The 22,739-nt window shown below is 38.1% G+C and overlaps 2 protein-coding genes across 2 annotated transcripts; both read left to right on the top strand.

Annotated features, from left to right (window-relative positions):
• The first annotated feature begins 2,771 nt into the window (after positions 1–2,771).
• LOC144238927 (olfactory receptor 2AG1-like) lies at positions 2,772–3,716 on the top strand. The gene has a single exon (XM_077772867.1). It carries the CDS (start codon positions 2,772–2,774, stop codon positions 3,714–3,716), a length of 945 nt encoding a protein of 314 aa, XP_077628993.1.
• A 15,794-nt stretch (positions 3,717–19,510) lies between these two features.
• Positions 19,511–20,430, top strand: LOC144238919 (olfactory receptor 2D3-like). Its single transcript, XM_077772847.1, is given in 2 exon segments — positions 19,511–19,622; positions 19,625–20,430. Coding segments are annotated over 2 exon segments (918 nt in total).
• Positions 20,431–22,739: the final 2,309 nt, after the last annotated feature.

Genomic DNA, 22,739 nt, shown 5'->3' with positions numbered 1-22,739 from the left:
ACGCGGGGCCCAAAACCATGAACCGCGAGACCATGACCTAAGCGAAAGTCACACGCCCAACCGACTAAGCCACCCAGGCGCCCCCATATATGGCTTTTATGATGTTAAGAAATGTTCCTTATATCATGACATTCTTGAGGGTTTTTATTAATAAACGATGCTGTATTTTGTCAAATACTTTTTCTGCATCTATTGACAGGATCATGTGGTTCTTATCCTTTCTTCTATTAATGTGATGTATCACATTGATTGATTTGAAAATATTGAAGCAGAGAGGTATTTTCTTTTNTTTGCCAATTCTGATGTCTTTGATTTCCTTTTGTTGTCTGATGGCTGGTGCTAGGAATTCCAACACTGTTAAACAATAGTGGTGAGAGTGGACATCCCTGTTGTGTTCCTGATCACAGGGGGAAAGCTCTCAGTTTTTCCCTATGAAGGATGAAATTAGCTGTGAGCTTTTCATATATGGCTTTTTTTTTCAATATTTTTATTCATCTCTAGGAGAGAGAGACAGCGTGAGCAGGGGAGGGCCAGAGAGAGAGAGGGAGACACAGACTCCGAAACAGGCTCCAGGCTCTGAGCTGGCAGCCAGCACAGAGCCCGACGCGGGGCCCAAAACCATGAACCGCGAGACCATGACCTAAGCGAAAGTCACACGCCCAACCGACTAAGCCACCCAGGCGCCCCCATATATGGCTTTTATGATGTTAAGAAATGTTCCTTATATCATGACATTCTTGAGGGTTTTTATTAATAAACGATGCTGTATTTTGTCAAATACTTTTTCTGCATCTATTGACAGGATCATGTGGTTCTTATCCTTTCTTCTATTAATGTGATGTATCACATTGATTGATTTGAAAATATTGAAGCAGAGAGGTATTTTCTTTTAAATATTTTTAAAACATTTATACATTTTTGAGAGAGAGAGCATGAGAGGCAAAGAGAGAGGAAGACACAGAACCTGAAGCAGTTCCAGGCTCTGAGCTGTCAGCACAGAGCCTGATGTGGGGCTCAAACTCACAAACTGTGAGATCATGACCTGTGCTAAAGCCAGATGCTTAGCCAACTGAGTCACCCAGGCTCCCCAAGAGCTATTTTCTTAATTATCAATCTACATGAGAACCACTATCTCTTCTTTTTCATTATGATAATTTTCACAATTCGTGATTACACCTATTTCTTTTTTTTGAGAGAGAGAGAGAGAGCACAAGTGAGTGAGGGGAAGGGAGGGAGAGAGAGAGAAGAGAATCCCACGAGAGGCAGTGACAGAGAGAAAGGGAGAGGGAGAGAGAAGCTGGGCTCCCGCAAAGCAGGGCACTAACTCACCTGATGTAGCCCTTGAACTCACAAACCATGAGATCATGACCTGACTCAAAGTCAGATGCTTAACTGACTGAGCCACCAGGCACTCCTAGGCCTATTTTTAAATGCTGTTCACAAGAATGTAACTGAAGATAAGTGTGCTCTGCTAGATAAGTGTATACTTATCTTGAACAAGGAGGAATATATAGAATTGTTGAATCCTATGTTGTACATCTGAAACCAATTTAATACTGTATGTTAACTATACTGGAATTAAGTTTTAAAAATGAAGACTGTGCCTGGGTGGCACAGTCAGTTAAGTCACCAACTTGATCTTGGGTCAGGTCATGATCTCGTGGTTCGTGGATTCAAGACCCCCATCAGGCTGTATGCTGATGGTGCAGGGCCTGTTTAGGAGTCTGTCTCTCCTTCTCTCTGCCCCTCCCCTGATTTTGCTCGCTCTCTCTCTCTCAAAATAAATATATCAATTTTTAAAAAACGAAGTAAAATCACAGATGGTGAAAAAAAAATATAACTGAATGTGGTCAGGTATTCTATAAGTTATGTACTCCACTCTATGCTTGAGAGCTATCACAATGCCTGGCACACAAGAGGCATGGGAGGCGTTGGTTCTTTCTCTCTCCCAAAATTTGCTTCTATGTCAAGGGAACAGTAATGTAAGATACCTAGTCTCTTCTTCTCCTCATTTCTTCTCAAGGAAGGGAGGAACATAATCCAATTACAGAATGAACTGGATCAATTTCTCTTCTTTTGGAAGATACAATGGATAGTACTTGGACTATCCTGTACCCCTTTCCCACTCTTGCTTTCTTGTGGGAAAACTGCCTTCTTCCTATGTGGCCTGTGATTGCAAAGGTAATTATGATTGTAAAGGTAATTGGCCGTTGGTATTAGGAAGCCCATTGCCTACTGACATCAACTTTATTCTCAGATTTCTGTTTTATGAAAACTAGAGGTGATGCTTTGGCCTGCATAAATATCTTCTTTCTCAATTGGTTCCAAACCTGGGTGGGGGAAAGGAGAATATATACTAGGCCTTCTCAAAGACTCTTCATCTCCTGAAAAGGAGGCTGGATAATATGTGCCCAGATTTTTCCCTTTAATCTTTCCCATTGAATTGCTCCACATTTTTCAGAAAAAAGTAAATGGCAGAGTAGAAGTATAAGGCAGAGACAAGCCCAGAATTATTGCACAATGGGACTCCCCTAACATTGAAGGAAACATCAGAAGTAGGGAAGAAATGTGCTCTTTTACTAATACGTTATCAGCACATATTTGGTGAGTTAATTTATTAATGAAAAAGTATAAGTATGATATGATAAATTGAACAACCAATCCTGCTGATCAAAGGCTATAATATTATAAAGCAAGGAAGTCTCCAGTATTACATCAGAACTACTTTACTTAGGTCTTGTGTAATTTCAGATAAATAAAGAAACCATAGAATGGAGCTCTGGAACTCCACCTTGGGAAATGGCTTCACAATGGTGGAGATTCTGAATGACAGTGGGTCTCCTGAACTGCTCTGTGCCACAATCGCTGCCCTGTACATGTTGGCCCTGACCAGCAATGGTCTGCTGCTCTTGGTCATTATAATGGATTCCTGGCTCCATGTGCCAATGTACCTTCTACTTAGCCAGCTCTCTCTCATGGACTTGATGTTTGCATCTGTAGTTACTCCCAAAATGCTTGTGGATTATCTGCGTGGAAAGAACACCATCTCCTTTGAAGGCTGCACCTTTCAGATGTTAGTAGTTCTCATTTCAGGAGGTGCAGAGGACATACTACTGGTGTTCATGGCCTATGACAGGTATGCAGCTATTTGTCATCCTCTCAACTACATGGTACTCATGAGGCCAAGGATATGCTGGCTCATGATAGCCACATCTTGGATCCTAGCATTCCTGAATGCTGTGATACTCACCTCATATACTATGCACTTTCCTTTCTGCATGTCCCGGAAAATCAACCACCTGCTCTGTGAGATCCCATCCTTGCTGAAACTGGCCTGTGCAGATACCTCCATATATGAGCTTGTGGTATATGTGATAGGTGTGATTTTTCTCATGCCTACCCTTGGTGCTATCCTTGCCTCTTATACATTTGTCCTAATTGCTGTCCTTCACATGTCCTCAGATAAGGGAAGGAAGAAAGCCCTCATCACATGCTCTTCTCACCTGACTGTGGTAGGAATGTACTATGGATCTGCCATGTTTATGTACATCCAGCCCAATTACTACCATAGTCCCCAGCAGGACAACATCCTCTCTGTATTTTATACTATCATTACTCCAACACTGAACCCTCTTATCTATAGTCTGAGAAACAAGGAAGTAATGGAAGCCTTCAAGAGAGTACTGGGGAGACTCACTTCTGTCCAGAGATGGTAGATGCCAATGTCATGTTAGGAAGTCCTATAGCTTCTAAACGGGACTCCATATCTGCTCTTGGTCTTATGCTTGCTTCTTTCATATTTTGAAAATTCTGAAAACCTGCCACACTGGAGGTTAAGTCCTCATTTGGACTTAGAGATATGAGTTTGTCTCCATTAGCCCTATGTTTTAATAGCTAAGGATGTTTTCATTTCTCTGATCAATACCCCAGGATCTGGTTGAAATTCTCTTTCTGTTCTAATAGAAATTATCTTATTTTTCACTTCATGTTTTTCTTTCCCTCCCCTACGACAATTCTGTACCCAATCACATAGGAAGTTGGCCAGAGTTTTTCTTGATAGTTCTATTTAAAACAGGAAATAAAAATTAAAGAGGAAAATGAAGATACTGAATGAAGATACAAATGTTAGACTTTACTACTTACTGGTGAGAAAATTTGTCAATTCTTAATTCTTCACTACTGTGAATCTGTAGTGATATAATATTAAATGTTTTACTGTAGAGGCATCTTTCCAGATCTATATCAGAGTTCCAGACTCTGGAAAAATTCCTATCAGATACCTATGTTTCGGATTGTAGCATCACCTCCTTAGGCTGCCCATATTTCAGTAGGACAGCCACATGCTTTTCCATATCATAGCATTTATAAATAAACTTCATTACAAAATACTGATGCCTTGAAGCTAGTATGTGAAAGCACAAAGCACACATGGTAGNACCTAAGTGAAAGTCGGACGCTTAACCGACTAAGCCACCCAGGTGCCCCTAAATTCCCAATTTAAAATGGGACTCCTTTTATTTTTTTAAACAATAGAATCAGAATTTGAACTAAATTCTAGCTGACACCCAATGTCTCTTTTTCCCACTGCATGAAAAGAATTTAAATGTCTATCTCTCCCAATAAAGTTTAAAGTCTTTATCTGCAGGACCTGTGACTGAAATGTTTCTATCATGAAAAATACCTAGTCTAAGTTGGTGCTTGGTCATTTATTTCCTTATGTTTTCAAAAGCAAACATCTTCCAGATGCCTGGCACTAAGATGTGTCTCATTAACTCAAGAAATGTTCCTGTCTGCTATTATTGATCTATAAGACCCGGATTCAATGAAGCTGTTAGAATAAAACCATTCCAAAAAATAAACTAAACATTAAAATGAAAAAACATGGATTCCTCTTGCCTGAAAACCAACCAAATCGGTTGCTCTGTAATGCTTGAAGCTGACTCATAACAAAAAAGATCAAAACGTACTTTCCACACACTCACAAACAGAATAACTCCTTTGCACAGGAATTAAAAAAACAAACAAAAGAGGCAGAGCAGATACTGAAATTAATGCACATGGAAGAAAGAGAAACTCACTCAAGTCAACTCAAGCCAAATTCTTAGGAATCATTTATAGTTTTTTCTCATAACTAATACACAATCTATTAGCAACTCCTGCATTGTATTTTTTTCCTCCTGAATACATCCCAGATTATACCAGTTCTCCACACACAAAAATATTCCACTCTGGTCCAAAGTACCATCATCTCTGCTCTGAGCATTTACTATTAGCAGCTTACTACCTGGTGTCCCTAACACCATTCTCCACAGGAGCTATATGATATTCCCTTTATATATATATAGACTTTACTACTTTACTTTACTACTGTAGATATGCTATGATATAGCTTTATTATATGCCCTTTATATATATATATATATATACTTTACAACTTTACTACTTTAATGCATTCAATATTTTAATGCATGTATATATAATTATTATGTATTAAACAACTAGCATTAGCAATATCATCGAGGCTTATTATTACTCTCCAATCTCATCTTCTTGCCTCTCACCAAATATCCCTGTTCCTGATGGTAACAACATACTATTCAATTGTTTTATCTTACCATACACACATCACAAACTGGATACATAGCTAGATTTGTTTCTTTAGTCTTTTTTTCAGATTTTAGGGATTGCTTTTAATTTTTTATTTAAAAAATCAACCTATAAAACAATGTTTAACCAAAGAATTCTGGCTGATATCTCTGTCTGTCCAACTTATTCACCTCCACTTCCACTCCCTATAGGTAACTATATATGTATACTGTTTGTATTTTAACTATTCATTCAAATTTACTGTGATTGTGTTTATAAAAATATTTACAATATTTTGGGTACATTTAAAAGAAGATATAATTTTTATTATGATGGTTTACAGTTTTATATGTACTTATCTACTTTATTGGTTATATTTTAGGTCTTTTTATTCTTGCTGTTTTTGTCCTTTTGATCGGTCTTGGAATTAGGAAAGGTATATTAAAATATTCTCTTTTCATGTATATACTTCAGTGTCTATACTTCAATGCATCTTCTGTAGAGTCCTCTTTGTGAACATTATTTTGGATATATAAATACTAATGACTGTTACTTTTTGCCTTTAGATTTATAAAGATATAAACAAGACAAATATTATCCCCCTTCCACATATAAAATTACTAGTGTCCAGGAATGTTTGGTGGCTTATCCATATTCACACAGCTATTAAGTGTTCTCTTCTAATCTATACTCACACAGCCATTACATGTTCTCTCTAATCAAAGGTAGCTTCTTCTTTTTGTCTGCTGAAAAAAAGAATTTTATTCATAAAGTGCTAACTGAGCATATATTCACTCTTGTGCTGACTTTGCTATCTTGAACAGAGAAATAATCAGTGAATACTTTGTTCGATTACTCTGTCAGATTGCTGTAAGAATTTCTTATTGATGCTTGTACAAAAGTAAAAGTAAATACACTGAAATAATTATGAACAGAAAGAGTAATTAACATTGTAATAAAACTGTGCTCATATTGTTGAAGATCTGTAACTAATAGGAGAAACATATCAAAAGAAGAAATAAATGTATAAATAAGTAAATAAGTCAGATATATGTGTCTGTGAGTGTGTATGTATGTATGTGTGTATCCCAAGATTGACACAGTAAGGGCATTTACACCAGCTGAGATGTAAATAATTTCTATGAGGAATAAATAAATCCTGACTGAAAGTCCCTGGACCTTGACTGTTCTAGAAATTGCCATCAGAAGCTTTTCCCTCACTGGTTTGTCCTAAAGATAAGATTTTCCAATAGATAGTTTTCTTTTTTAAAAAATATTTTTTAAGTTTACTTATCTTGAGAGAGAAAGAAAGCACGAGCGAGGAAAGAGCAGAGAGGGAGAGAGAGAATCCCAAGCAGACTTCCATTTGTCAGCACAGAGTCTGATGTGAGGCTCAAACTCATGAACATGAGATCATGACCTAAGCCAAAGTCAGATGCTTCACCGGCTGAGCCACCCAGGTGCCCCCAATAGGTAATTTTCTATTCCAAGAATCATACAATTGAAAATGCATTAAATACATTCATGAACAGGGTTTTGGTCCCAGTCCCCCTTTGGAGCAACTTTCAAAAAGACTCCAGGTGAGGAGAGAGAGGACGAAAAGAAGTAACAAATTCTGAAGGACCTACCATGAGGGGGATGGAGCAAGTGCAGGTTGAGAAAGTATCATTAGCTTCATCCTTACTCTTCCTGGGACTCTGCATTTGAAGGCATGAATGACTTCATAATGATCCAAAATGTAGACTTAACATGTACCTTTCATACATCTTTTCGCCAAGGCCTTATCTTTTTATGAGGTGGATAGAAGGTGTAGGAATGTATAGCAGAATTCTGCTTGGTGAGGTCATCTGAGCAGTAGCCTTGAATTCTTACTATACTCTGTATAGTAGGTAAGAGTATACCCTCATTTCACCATAGTGACTTCTCTCTGCCACAGTAAATATGGGAAAAGTAATGGAGATCTTACATCCACCACTATTGTTTTATTGCAACTGGACTGCTTGAAATTAATAATCCTTATGTCAAGATACCCCCTTATGATAGAATGAGATTTCATTTTCCTAGTGGTAACTATCACCTCAACTGATCTTTGTCTTCTGATGACTCACTGATGTCGGAGGGCTAAACATCTCTCCACCACTGCTAATAAGGACACTTTCACAGGCCCTCCCACCTTTTTTCAACCAACTTGACTCTGGATTCATCAGACTTTGAGCTCAGATCACGTGTGTTTTCCATCCATTACTACAATCCATCTATCTAAGGGCTCAGTTGATTTTTTCTTTTTTAGTGGCTTAAAACAACACATTTACTATTTCACAATTTCTGTGGGTCAAGCATCTTGGCACAAAAACAGAAAAGCAGCACAAACTCATATGTAAAAACAAATCTTCCTAATAAGTTCAGTAAATATAAATTCACTAAATGTTACAGTTAACTGACAGAGTACAAATGAAAAATAAAGGAGATAATGCTTTCAATTTGTTGTTTATAATTAACCCACTTAAAAAGCCTTAGGTTAAAAGAAACAGAATGAATACAATATAACAGTAAAGGATTGGATTATATCTACATCCATTGATATGAACCACTATTAAAAAATACTATCTTGAGAAAAAAATCATTTATAAATACATACAGAATCATTATAGTATATAAAGCCTAAAAAGTTGGAAAAGTAAAGCATATATTATTCAGAGATATTCAGAATCAATAAAAGGAATCAGTAAATGAATAAAGACAGAATACTGCCTCAAAACTAGAATTTCAGTAAATTGTTTTTAAAATGATCAATTGAAGAAATACAGTGCTAAATCATAGAAGACAGGAGTGCGAAAATATGTTAAAAAGAAATAAGAAATTTTCAGTTTTTACTGAGCAAGGGAGTGGAACTCCATCTGACAAACACAAGCCATTGTAAAGGTATATGTCTCTATAGAGAATAGTTGATTCATCAGTTTTATCGTAGTAAAATACTTTAGTCTCTTGTTCTGCTTATAAATCTACAAAACAAAATTCTTTTTTGTTGTTATTGTTTATTTTGAGAGTGAATGTGGGCACATGCGCGAGCAGGAAAGGGGCAGAGAGAGAGAGGGAGAGAAGAATCCCAAGGAGACTCCCGTGCTGTCAACACAGAGCTTAATACCAGGGGTCAGGCTTGATCCCATGAACCAGGAGATTATGACCTGAGCTGGAATCAAGAGTCGGAGGCTCAACCAACTGAGCCACCCAGACACCCCAACAAAATTCTAACCTAACATAAAAGAGATCATTGAGGCCTGCATGCCACGCTCTCCAGCCTCCCAGGCCCTGGCACACGTACCAGCGCACTTGGCACTGCCTGCTCACAGGGACGCAGCACGCGATGCCGCCCCTGGGTTGCTGGGCTTGCAGGACTTCATCCTGGGCCTGAAGGAGAGAGAGAGGCACTGAGCTCACTCACCTGCTTAGGACCTGCGAGCAGCCTGGTCTATTGAGCCGTTCTCCAACGTTGCTCTTCTAAGCAACTTTTTTCTAGCTCTAACGGAAGAGTAAATGGCAAAGAATCTAGCTCCAAAGAGATACAAGCTGAGATCAATTCTGGATTCTTCAGGAATACCAAGGCTAACTCAAGAAACAAGCCAAAGTACACATGGTGGAGAGTCCCAAATACCGCTATGAGTAGGGAAAGAAAATAACCAAATGCTCAACAAGACAAACCAAGAGACACCATTCAAAGAACACTTCCTGAAGAGACAGGGCCTGAACAGTCAAAGAGCCTTCTCTAATACAGCAGAACTCGCAGGGGCATAGTGTACAAGCTTTTAAAATTAACAAGAGACAGAAAGCTAACCAAAATGACAAAACAGAACTCTCCTCTGAAGAAATTCCAGGAAGAAATGACAGCTAAAGAACTGCTCAAAACAGATATAACCAACATAACTGAAAATGAATTTAGAACAATAATCATAATACTAATCACTGGGCTTGAAAAAAGCATGGAGGACATCAGAGAAACTATGGCTACAAACACTATGGAGCGTAAAAATAGTTATGGTGAATTTAAAAATGCGATAAATGAGATACATAATAAACTGGAGGTGTCCAATGCACGGATTGAAGAGGCAGAAGGAATAAGTGGTTTAGAAGACACCATTATAGAAAAAGAAGAAACTGAGAAAAAGAGAGATAAACTGATCCAGGAACATGAAAGAAGAGTTCAAGAGCTCAGTGATATAATCAAACCGAACAATATCCGTATCATAGGAATCCCAAAAGAGGAATAGAGAGGAAAAGGTGCTGAAGGGGTCCTGGAACTAATTATGGCAGAGAACTTCCCCAACCTGGGGAGGGAAGTAGACGTTGAAATTCAAGAGGCACACAGAACTCCCCTCTGACGTAACTTGAATTGATCTGCATGACATCATAGTGAAACTGGTAAACTATAAGGACAAAGAGAGAATTTTGAAAGCAACTAGGGAGAAAAGGGCCCTAACATACAAAGGGAAACCTATCAGAGTGGTGACAGACCTACCTACTGAAACTTGGCAGGCCAGAAAGGAATGGCAGGAGATCTTCAATGTGATTAACAGAAAAAATATGCAGCCAAGAATCCTCTATCCAGTAAGCCTGTCATTCTGAATAGAAGGAGAGATAAAAGTCTTCCCAAATAAACAAAAATTGATACAATTTGTCACCACTGAACCAGCCCTACAAGAAATCCTGAGGGGGACTCTCTGAGGGAAGTGTTGCAAGGAACGCAAGAAAGTAGAGACACCACCACAACCATGAATTCCACAAACTACACAACACCTCTAAGCCCACATTTTTCAATAATAACACTGAATATAAATGGACTAAAATACTAAAAGACATAGGGTAGCAGAATGGATAAAAAAACAAAATCCATCTATTTGCTGTCTACAAGAAATGCATTTTAGACTGGAAGATACCTTCAGATTAAAAGTAAGGGGATGAAGAAATATATATCATGCTCCTGGAAGTCACAAGAAAGCTGGAGTAGCTATACTTATATCAGACAAACTGAACTTTAAATTAAAGACAGTAACAAGGGATGAAGAATGGCATTATATAATAATTACAGGGTCTATCCATCAGGAAGAACTAAGAATTATAAATATCTACACACCGAATATGGGGGCACCTAAATATTTAAAGCAACTGATCACAAACAGAAACAATCTTATAGATAAGACTGTACTAATAGTAGGGGACTTTAATACTCCGCTTACAGCAACAGATAGATCAACCAGACAGAAAACCACTAAAGAAGCAATGGACTTGAAAGTCACATTGGACCAGATGGATCTGATATATTTAGAACTCTACATCCAGAGGCCGTGGAATTCACTTTCTTCTCAACTTCGCATGGCACATTCTCCAAGATAGATCACGTACCGGGACATAAAGCAACCCTCAATAAATACAAAAGAATTGAGATCATACCATGCACACTTTCAGATCATAATGCTTTGAAACTTGAAATCAATCACAGGAAGAAGTCTGGAAAACCTCCAGAAACATGGAGGGTAAAGAACACCCTACCAAAGAATGAATGGGCCAATCAGGCAATTAGAGAAGAAATTTAAAAATATATGGAAACAAATGAAAATGAAAACACAACAATCCAAAATCTATGGGAAGCAGCAAAGGCAGTCCTAAGAGGAAAGTACATCGTACTCCAGGCCTATTTCACAAAATTAGATAAAGCGCAAGTGCAAAATCTAACAGCTCATGTAAAGGAATTAGAGGGAGAGCAACAATAGCACCCCAAACCCAGTAGAAGAGAAATCGTAAGAATCAGAGCAGAAATAAACATAGAAACCAAAGAAACAGTAGAACAGATCAAAGAAACCAAGAGTTGGTTTTTTGGAAAANAGCACATAAAAAGAATCATCCACCAAGATCAAGTGGGATTCACTCCCTGGTTACAGGGCTGGTTCAACATTCGCAGATAGATCCAGAAAAAGCATTTGACAAAATAAAGCATCCCTTGTTAATAAAGACCCTCGAGAAAGTTGGGATAGNGCAGAGAAGGACAAATACCATATGTTTGCACATATAGGAGGATTAGGAGGAACTTAATAGAGGACCGTTGGGGAGAAGAAGGGGTAAAAGAGTGGGAGAGAGGGAGGGAGACAAACCATGAGAGACTCTTGAATGCTGAGAACAAACTGAGGGCTGATGGGGTGGGGGTAAGGGAAGGGAGGTGATGGGCATGGAGGAAGGCACTTGTGGGGATGAGCACTGGGTGTTATATGGAAATAACTTGACAATAAACTATTTAAATAAATAAATAAATAAGGCCATTGAACACTGTCAGTTGCCACACTTGAACTAGTAATGACATGTTATTTGGTTGTTTTTGAATGTTTGTATGATAAAACTGTTACTTGAATAGTAATCCATGATATTTGAGTCATATTCCTTCTGAAAATAATCCTTTAGATATATAACTATAGGCCTTTTCAAGGGAGCCAGCCTAATCTTTTTGCAATGATTCCATGAAAAGAAAAAAAAATGCAAATAAAATTTTAGAAAGTTTCAGAGTTAATCAAAATTAATCAATTTATTTTTAGTTCCTGAATCATCAAAAGAATATACAGTCAGAGAAGTAATTTAATTCGGTTGGCTTCTATGGTTAATGAATTGGGTAATTTCTATAGACAAACCAAAAAACAGACGCTCAACTACCAAAAACAAACTGATGGTTATCAGAGGAGAGGTGACAGGGGGGTTGGGTGAAATAGTTGAAAGGGATTAAGAGTACACTTATCATGATGAGCACTAAGTAATGTAAGGAATTGTTGGATCACTATATTGTACACCTAAATCCAATATAATATTGTATGTTAACTATATATTAAAATAAATGTATTAAATAAAATAATAATTAAATTTTATTAAAATTAAATTTACTTAAATATTTAATTCAAAATTTAATGTACATAATTGATTTAAAATAAAAATACATAAATAAAAGAAATTGGGTAATTTCTTCTTTTTTTAGATCCTTTTTTTTTTAATGTTTTATTTACTTCTAGGAGAGAGAGAGAGACAGAGAGACAGACAGCGTGAGCAGAGGAGGGTCAGAGAGAGAGGGAGTGACAGACTGAAACAGGTTCCAGGCTCTGAGCTGGCAGTCAGCACAGAGCCTGACGCGGGGCTGGAACCCACGAACTGCGAGATCATGACCTAAGCGAAAGTCGGACGCTTAACCGACCAAGCCACCCAGGCGCCCCATGGGTAATTTCTTCAAATAATCAATGTAGTTTAACTAGCCAGATAGGTAAATATTCATCCTACTTTGTAAGAAAATAAAAATTTTTCTCCATCCATAGAACTGTAAATTAAAAAACAAAGTAGAATTTAATAGACTTGGCCCTATCAAATCCAAGGTCCCACTTCTCAAATACTCTTAACACAGAAGACCACAAAAACATTTAGTAAGGGATAGCAGTAATATAGTCATGAAACCACAGTCAGGACCACCCGAAGTAAGATAGCCTAAAGATATAAAGAGAAAAGGATGGTTTTCAAAGTTTTTTATAAATTAGAAAGGATAGAATATGGTGCTTGGTTTATTATAGCTTAAGGAGAGAATTTAGTGGCATAATGATTAGTTTATTTATGATATATATGAATTATGAGCAGACAACTAGCAATGTCTAGATCCTACTCACTATCCTGAAGGAGAGACAGTGTGCAGCCCCCTTCTTTGAGGTCTGCACCAGTAATACATGAGGAGATATGACTGAAGGGTCCTTACCCTTAGGTTCCCTTATATATCACACACACTTTTCTTGTTTCCCCAGTGAATTTAACAGATAATCATGTGCCAAACAGAAGTGTGTTTCTTCCTCTTGAGGGATAAGAAGAGTGGATCAGATAAGCTCTGCTTCTATATTTATGAGGCCACAGACACATTAACTATCATTGCTCTTTTATGTAGTCTGGGCCCATCAGGTGGACAGTGTTGGGGAGGGTAGAATATCTCCATATCTCTCATTGTATTTCTCTCTCTGCATATGCAAAGGAGGAAAACTATTCTACTCCCATTTTTTAACATTCTCAGCATATTTGCTAGCTCCTGTACAAGAAAAGAAATATGGTAATATTATAGGGAGTAATACAGGACATGAATTTGGGCAAGCGTTTGTCAGTGACCAGGGTCCTTGTATCTTAAGAGGGCCAAGTTTAAACTCCATATCCTTTCTTGCACTACTTAACATGAATGGGAAGGTAAAAAGACATTGAACCTTCTGGGAAGGTTGGCTATTTCTTCTCTTCATTTCCTATGTCCATGTGGCAAGTATACAAGTCCTGGCCCTAAAGGGGTGGACTGTTCATTCTGGTTCATGTGGTTGTTGGGTAGTAGACTCAAGGCAGGGCTCACTAGATACTCAAGCAGTTGTCTACTTTTATGCAGACATGCTTTCACATGTTTTTCCCAAGGTATTAGATAACCCAGACAACCTTGGCCTTAAAAACTAATATATGAACCTTATGTTTGCTAAAGGATATTAAATATTAGGAAGTGGTACAGCATGAGGTAAGAGCAATAGCCTTAAGACTAGTCTTAAGGTTAAAAATTAGAGTCTTAGTTTATTTCAACTGTGATTGTCCTCAGACTAGTCCCTTAATCTATATGACTTTCAAAATCTTTTTCTATAATATGAAAACAATAATAATAGCTAGTCATGCTAATTCTCCCACATATCCTTTATCAGGACAAATGTCACAAATCTGTAGAGCCTTCTAAACCAAATCTCAAATCTTGATTTATTTTCTCATCCGTCCCATTCAAAAGACAAGTTACCAGAGCCTATAAATTCTACAGGAAGGTCAAGTAATGACTAAAGAGTTAAGTAATTAAAAATTACTAACATTTGAATCCCATTAAATGGAAAATATAACAATATAAAATTTTCTTATCACATTCTGACAGTGAATTGAAAACATTCACACCAAATTGATTTGAATAAAGAAAAAGCAAAACGGATGTAGTAGAGAGAACTTGAAAGGGTAAATTAGTACCATTTACCCTCTGGAGAGTCATAAGCATTTATGAAATCATCATGATATAGCTCAAACCAGAATAAATAACAACTTGATTGAAAAGCCAAGGATGAAAAAAATTGTCAAATTAGAGAAAATTATTTTTTTAATTTTTTTAATGTTAATTTATTCTTGAGAGACAGAGACAAAGCATGAGTGGAGGAGGGGCAGAGCAAGAGAGGGAAACAGAGCTGTCAGCACAGAGCCCAGTCTGGGGCTCATGCTCACTAGCCGTGAGATCATGATCTGAGCCAAAGTCGACGCCCAAACAACTGAGCCACTCAGGTGCTACAAAAAGAGAAAATTTTTATAGAATATTTATAATAGAAAGAGTGAAAATTGGGGTAAATAAAGAAACAAAATGGGAAATATGGAAATATTTGACTGATAAAGTATATAAATACTGTTGAACAATAAATAAATAAACATGTTAGTGCTGCCATTAAAGAAGCAAATGTGAAAATTTAGCAACACATATACCAAGGGCTACAATATTGTTCATATGAAAAGAAATAAACACTAAGAAGAAAACACAACGTTGAGTANATTTATTCTTGAGAGACAGAGACTAAGCATGAGTGGAGGAGGGGCAGAGCAAGAGAGGGAAACAGAGCTGTCAGCACAGAGCCCAGTCTGGGGCTCATGCTCACTAGCCGTGAGATCATGATCTGAGCCAAAGTCGACGCCCAAACAACTGAGCCACTCAGGTGCTACAAAAAGAGAAAATTTTTATAGAATATTTATAATAGAAAGAGTGAAAATTGGGGTAAATAAAGAAACAAAACGGGAAATATGGAAATATTTGACTGATAAAATGTATACATACTNAAACAATCCATAAAACTAATAAGCAAACAACGAAATGGGAAAAGATAGTTGCTAATGACATATCAGATAAAGGGTTAATATCCAAAATCTATAAGGAACTCACCAAACTCCACACCCGAAAAACAAACAACCCAATAAAGAAATGGGCAGAAGAGATGAACAGACACTTCTCCAAAGAGGACATCCAGATGGCCAACAGACACAAGAAACTATGCTCAGCATCCCTCCTCATCAGGGAAATACAAATCAAAACCACACTGAGATACCACCTCACGCCAGTCAGAGGGGCTAAAATGATCACATCAGAGGACTCTAGATGTTGGTGAGGATGTGGAGAAACGGGCACCCTCCTACACTGTGGGGGGAATGTAAACTGGTGCAGCCCCTCTGGAAAACAGTGTGGAGGTTCCTCAAAAAATTAACATTAGAACTCCCTTATGACCCAGCAATAACTCTATTCGGGATTTACCCAAAGGATAGAGGAGTGCTGATGCATGGGGGCACATGTACTCCAATGTTCATAGCAGCACTCTCAACAATAGCCAAAACATGGAAAGAGCCTAAGTGTCCAACAACGGACGAATGGATCAAGAAAATGTGGTTTANATACTGTTGAACAATAAATAAATAAACATGTTAGTGCTGCCATTAAAGAAGCAAATGTGAAAATTTAGCAACACATATACCAAGGGCTACAATATTGTTCATATGAAAAGAAATAAACACTAAGAAGAAAACACAACGTTGAGTAATTTCAACGTAGAATTGCTCAGAAAAATAACGATCTGTCCTTGTATTCGGTGTATTGTCTCAAACACTTGGTTTTTACAGAGATTTTCTTAAACTACTGTTTTTTAGGACCAGCTAATATTATGTAACAGTGGCTACTATATCCCAAATGAGCAATAATTTCACTCGTTTTAACAGAAAAATACTGAGTCTGCAAATTTCCTCTTCTAAGGATTTAAAGTAAAAAATGCATAGATGTGCCTGCATATACTTGACACTCTAAGACTCTGCTCCCAAGAAGAAAACAGGAATGAAAAATGGGTTTTTAAGTTATCTGAGGCCCAGAACATATGCATTTTTTTCTTACAGAAAGATTGGAAATTAAAAGAGATTCACAGTACTCAATGTGATTGCCAAAATATAGAAAATAAAAAGTCCCATGGTATTTCACTGTGTGTGGAGATAATAGAGTGAGCTGTGCCTGAAGAGAACCCTAGGGACTGTCCCATGTGCATCACTTCTCAGGGCCTCATCCTTCAAGAATCCTTTCAGAATAACATTCATTTTAGTGTTGGTGCTCAAAAGTAAGTGTTTAACTCATCCAAGAATACAGCCAGAGTTTGTAATGGAATCCCCTGAAAAGTCCACTTCATATCCAGCTGTTAGGAGAGAGGGCTGAGAAATCACTAGGATCCAATATCCAAATCTGGATCTATAACTTGGGTCTCTGGATCTCATTCTTTTGTATTTCTGTGTGAGGTATCCTCCCATGTATTTCCCCTTCTCCAGAGCAAACTCATCCCATGTCTCCAGGTAAGAAGAAAAAAGATGCTGAAGGAATACAGTCTCCTCAGAACCAGAAATCTTGTGTACATCCTGGGAGAAATGGTCATATTCTTATTTTTATAACCCACAGTGTATTTGTGAGGGGACATTTTTCTTCTTCTCTCTTCTCTAGAATCCTTAGTATTAGAAATTTTGCTCCTGGACTTTTTAGGGGGTCAGTTTGTGTGCTGAGAGATGCAAAGAACCAAAAGATCCACTGTCTCTCAAACTAGCTACCCCTTTTTTGATTCCCAGAATCTTCCTGTACTCTGACTTTTTATCCTTGTTATTATAGATGTTCTTTTCCTCTTTTAGTTTTCTGACACTCTTTGGGTGATACTGGAATCCGAGGATGCACGACAGAGCTTCTTGCAATGTGCGGCGCATTGTTTAGGAGGTGAGAAGGAGCCAGAGCTTAGTGAGTGCTAATGATGGGTGGGTGGGCACTCCCTGCCTCAGTGCCCCAGTACTCAGGCTGTGACCACATTGGATATAGCTTCTCAGGGGCTAATATGAGAAAGAGAACAGGATTGCATATTGAGGATCTATTCCACTGGAAGAACTACCACTTACGTACTCTCACCCATACCAGTAGTCCGGGTGATCATCCTTTGTGTTTATCCCTCTGATTGGCCACAGAATATTCCTATTCCAAGCTGGACCACATAGCTGGACCAACATCAGCTGTGCCTTCTGAATCTTATTCTGTGCTTTAGATGGGATGATTAGCACTCAGAAGTTTTTGAGTGTATATGTGTATGACAGAGACTGTGTTGAGTAGGAGTTTTTTCATTCCTGGGTGCATTCAGTTATTTATTCATCCATTCCGTAAGTGAATATTTCTTGAAAATTTACTTATGCCAGGTGATGCAGACATATGGATTGAGATAGGATTTCCACTCTGAAGAAACTTATAGCCTTGTCAGAAGACAGAATTGTAAGCAAACAATCACATATAAGTTAATAATAACCCTTTAAAAGCATACTATTATATACATATATCAAAATTCACCAGATTGTACACAAGAAATAGGCACAGTTCATTGCATATAAATTTACCATGATGAAGCAGTGAAAAATTGCACTTATCAAAAATTATTGGAAAACGAGTTTGGCTACGAGGTTAGAGACTTTATCAGTGATCCTCCTGTGTATTCTCTTTACACTTATCGAAAGAAAAGATATTTCTCATGAATTATGGCAATTCCTCAAATCATTCCCTGACTCTGCCTTCCTGGTCTCTTAAATACCAATGGACTCTATTGTAGGCTCAGGCTGTACCCATTTTATTTCCATCTGGATGAAAATTCATGAATAGAAATCTCACTGTCAACCCCTGTTCCTGAAATTAAGTCCTACTTGGCAGTTCATAAACCAGTGGTCCAGACGCAACTGGTCTGACCATAGTTTTCCTATACTGCCAGCTAGATGTAGGGTCCTACATGTGAAAAGAAACCTTTCTAGTTTGCAGGCCCTGATATCTGTCTCAAGATGGCCCTGCCAGGTTTCTGTTCTGACATCTTCATTTTAAAGACCAATTCTAAGACTAGTACTTCAACCCTTCTCAGGGATAGATGTCTCCAACCCTGAATGCCAGCCATTTACCCATGCCTCCAGCTAACTTCCCTAACTCTTTATAATTTCCTTCTCTACTAGCTAATATTCAGCCATTTTATTCCTTGTTTGTTTCTGATGTACAATAATGTATAGATTAAATAGTATTTCCTGCCTGGCTGCAAAGCATTGGACCAGTACCTGATTTCCTACAGATGCACACATCCCACTGGTAGGATACTCTGAAACAAACTGCAGCATGAATGAGCTCAAATGCTGTCACGCCTGAAAAGACCATGCGACTGTGCAGACAGCTATTGTGCCGGCACTTGGTCTCCACAAAGGGCTGTTCCTGTTTCCACAGAGTGTGGTGCTACCTAAGTCTGGCCTTGTCGCCAACATCTTGGCTCTGTAATGATGAAGGTCCATCATGCCTTAATCTCCAACACTGCCATCAAGGCTTGATTCTCTGATCCAGTGAAGAATTTAGAAAAGGACTAAAAGTGTGGATTATAACATGATCTAAATGGTTTCTTAACATTCCCTTCCTACTTGGAAGGATGATAAGTGATCCCTTGGAAACACAAAGGAAAAGATAATTATTGGTTCTTCTCCTTGATGAAATGAAAGTCAAAATCTGCTGACTGAAAAGTAAACTAGGGGAAAAAGATCTGGGCTTTCTACTAAAGGCAGAACTCTTCATATTTTTTTCAAATCCATATAATATGTGAGCGTCCTTTTTCAAATAGCTCTGGTAAGAATTAAGGATGGAAATTTTGGAAAATCAAGTGTCTTAAATGCTTCCCAGATACTTTTTTCAATCAAGTACATTTGTCCTCATAGTGAGATCTTCACTTTCAGGATTCGGTTTTCCATCATAGTCAACTTTTGATTGTTATTTATGCTGATGTGTAGACAGAAATAGACATCAATGGGCACAGAAAACCAAACCTATCTGACTGAATTCATCTTGCTGGGCCTTTCTTCTGATTGGCAGACTCAAATCCTGCTGTTTGTAGTGTTTCTCATCATCTACCTGCTAACTCTGGGAATTTTCTCATCATAGTGCTAATTCATATTGACTCTCGACTTCATACACCAATGTACTTCTTCCTTAAAAACCTGTCATTTACTGATCTTTGTTTCTCTACAACAATCATCCCCCAGATGCTATTCCATTTGCTGGTAATGAGAAAGACCATTTCCTTTGCTGGGTGTTCAATTCAGATGATTTTTTTCCTAGTAGCTGGGTGTACAGAAAGTTCTCTCCTAGCAGTGATGTCCTATGACCACTATGTGGCTGTCTGCAAGCCCCTTCACTACTCTACCCTCATGACCCAGAGAGTGTGTATACAGCTGATAATAAGATCCTGGGCCAGTGGAGCAGTTGTGTCTTTAGTAGACACAACATTTACTTTATGTCTCTCATACCATGGAAAGAATATAATTAATCATTATTTTTGTGAACCTCCTGCACTCTTGAAGTTGGCTTCAGAAGAAACCTACAAAGCTGAGATGGCCATCTTGGCAATGGGTGTGGTAATTCTCCTTGGTCCTGTCTCCCTCATCCTTTTCTCCTGCTGTAATATTATCTCCACTGTGATTCAGATACAGTCAGGTGAGGGGAGGCTTAAGGTCTTTTCTACCTGTGGTTCTCATCTCATCGTTGTTGTCGTCTTCTATGGCTCAACTATATTTACCTACATGCGTCCAAATTCCAAGAAAATAAACGAAGGGGATAAGGTGATTTCTGTATTCTACTCAGTCATAACATCCATGATGAACCCATTCACTTACAGCCTGAGAAACAAGGATGTAAAGGAAACATTTAGGAAAGTATTTAGAAGATAGAGCCTTTCAGAGGCAATGATCTTTATATTGATATACAACTATGGGAATGAAGACATTGCAAAGTGGTTCCACATCTATAACAGCTGTCTCTCTGAAGTATCTCTAGGCTGATCCAGCACTAAGGGTCATACATGTACCCATGTATAGCTATAATTTATTTTCAAGTTTGTCAACTGCATCTTGCTCAAGCTTATTCTCTGTGGTTATACTTTTATTGCCTCATAACAGATTNAGAGAGAGAGAGAGAGAGAGAGAGAGAGAGAGAGAGAGAACAGGATCTTCAGTTACACTGCATTACTAGTTCACTAATACAGTTTCAACCAGACATAGCACCTTTTAGTTCTAAACTCCATGGCTACTTGTCAGCCTAATCCAATCTACATCGTCTACAGCCATCCCGAAACCTTGGAATCCTGCCTGATGTCATTATGTTAGACTTTACAATTTCCTGTCAGAAAATATCAATAATTTTTTTTACCTTAAAGCTCTGATATGGAAACTTGTTTTTTGTTTTGTTTTGTTTGAGGGTTTGTTTTGTTTTGTCTTGCTGTATAGTCCCCAAATACTGCTATCATCAATTCAACTGCACATGGGGGAGCTACTGGCCTAGGCAATAATTTGTGGGATCTCATACTCAGCAAACACCTTCCATATATCACACTTGCTAGGTTGAGGGAAATAGAATTAAAAGACAACCTTCCTACATCAATATATCGCACCAATATATCACAATATACCACATATGACACCAATATACCACAGCTGTTGCCTCTTCAAACATGCTCACTCCATTTCTGCAGGTTTGCAGAACCCATTCAGTTCTCATTTTGGGGAAGTGGAAAAGAAAGGCTGATATATGAGAGCCATTCCAGAAGATATAGATTGTTCTGTGGGATTAAATGGTCCTTAAAGTTTTTTTTTTTTAATAACTGTTATAACCTCTTTATAGCAGAAGCATCATTGGTGATACTTGTAGCTACTCACTGATGTTCAGCATGTGCTGGAGACTGAAACTGCACAGGTCATCCCTGATGGAAAGGTCCAGGGAAAAACCTGTGGGAAAAGACTGCAAGGCCATCAGAAGAACCCCTTTAGAATTCTCCTTCTCTGCTTAGTCTGTGCCTTTTACTGTCACTTCTGCTGTTAGTCTATTCTAGGGTTAATATGAAACCAGAATCGCCCAAAGTTCCCCCTCTTCTTTCAAAATAGAATTTAACTAAATATCATGTCCGCCCTCTCAATCAGATGTTGTCTAATGAATATTGTAGCAATTAGCAAAATTGGAGACAGTCCGGTATGCATGGGGTCTATAAGAGACCTAGAATTCATTTTCCTTGTATGGGTCTAATTGCCAGTAAGAATACATTTTATGCCATAAGCAGAGATGAAAACAAGACTATATAGTCGTGGAGGACTTTCTCAGAAAAGTGTTAGAGAAATATATGCCTGCTGACCTCAAGCCTGTGAGGCAACTTATGGATTGTTCTGGCCAAAGAATGAGATCGGTAAATGCAGAGACCAAATTCTAGTTGATCCACGTAAAACATTTCCATATGTCATCTATAATAAATGTTGACTTTGTTCTTTCTTAGTAGGGGTTGGTGAGTATATATAAGAATAAGTCTATTACTTATAACTACGGGTGCAAGTACACCCTGTTCTTGCATGCCCATTGAACTTAAAGCATCAAAGGGCACTTTGTTTTCATGCATTCTGGTTATGTGCTTCACTTATTTCCTGCCATGTGTAGTAAAAAATATGTAAAACTTTGTTATGACTACCTGGTTAAATTGTATCAATTTAAGTGGAAATTATGTACCATGAAACTACTGTTGCTAAGAACATTTAGAAATATTAAATCCCATGACTGTTTTCAAAAAATGTAAATTGTTTAAGCATGATTGTTTGGACTTGCTATATGAAAACCCTAAGCTGAAAAATGAATTTGATCAGTCTACCTGAAGAGGCTGGCTCTGTGTCTTCTTTGCCAACTCCAACCCTCACCCTCCGGGTCAACCCTGGCATGCATAGGCCGGACCCCTGCAAGCATGCACACTGCCCCTTTCTTGGAAGAAAAACTACCCTCAGCTGAAGGTCTAACTTCAGGTATTAAGTGGACTTGACCAAATACTTCATTGGTCTTTAGAAATATTACCAATTCCCATCCCTGACTGCAGGGCCTGTGAGTCCTTAAAACATAGCTGAGGACTGTCATAGTTCTGCCTATTTCTCCACCATGATTTTCTATTTCTCTTGGCAGAAGTCCCATGACACAAACATATTCCATTACTTTGTACTTCATTTGTCAG

This window comes from Crocuta crocuta, unplaced genomic scaffold (assembly GCF_008692635.1).
Source record: "Crocuta crocuta isolate KB4526 unplaced genomic scaffold, BGI_CrCroc_1.0 scaffold382, whole genome shotgun sequence".
Taxonomy (NCBI): Eukaryota; Metazoa; Chordata; class Mammalia; order Carnivora; family Hyaenidae; genus Crocuta; species Crocuta crocuta.
The sequence above is the reverse complement of the archived record's forward strand: the minus strand, read 5'-3'. Positions and strand labels throughout refer to the sequence as shown.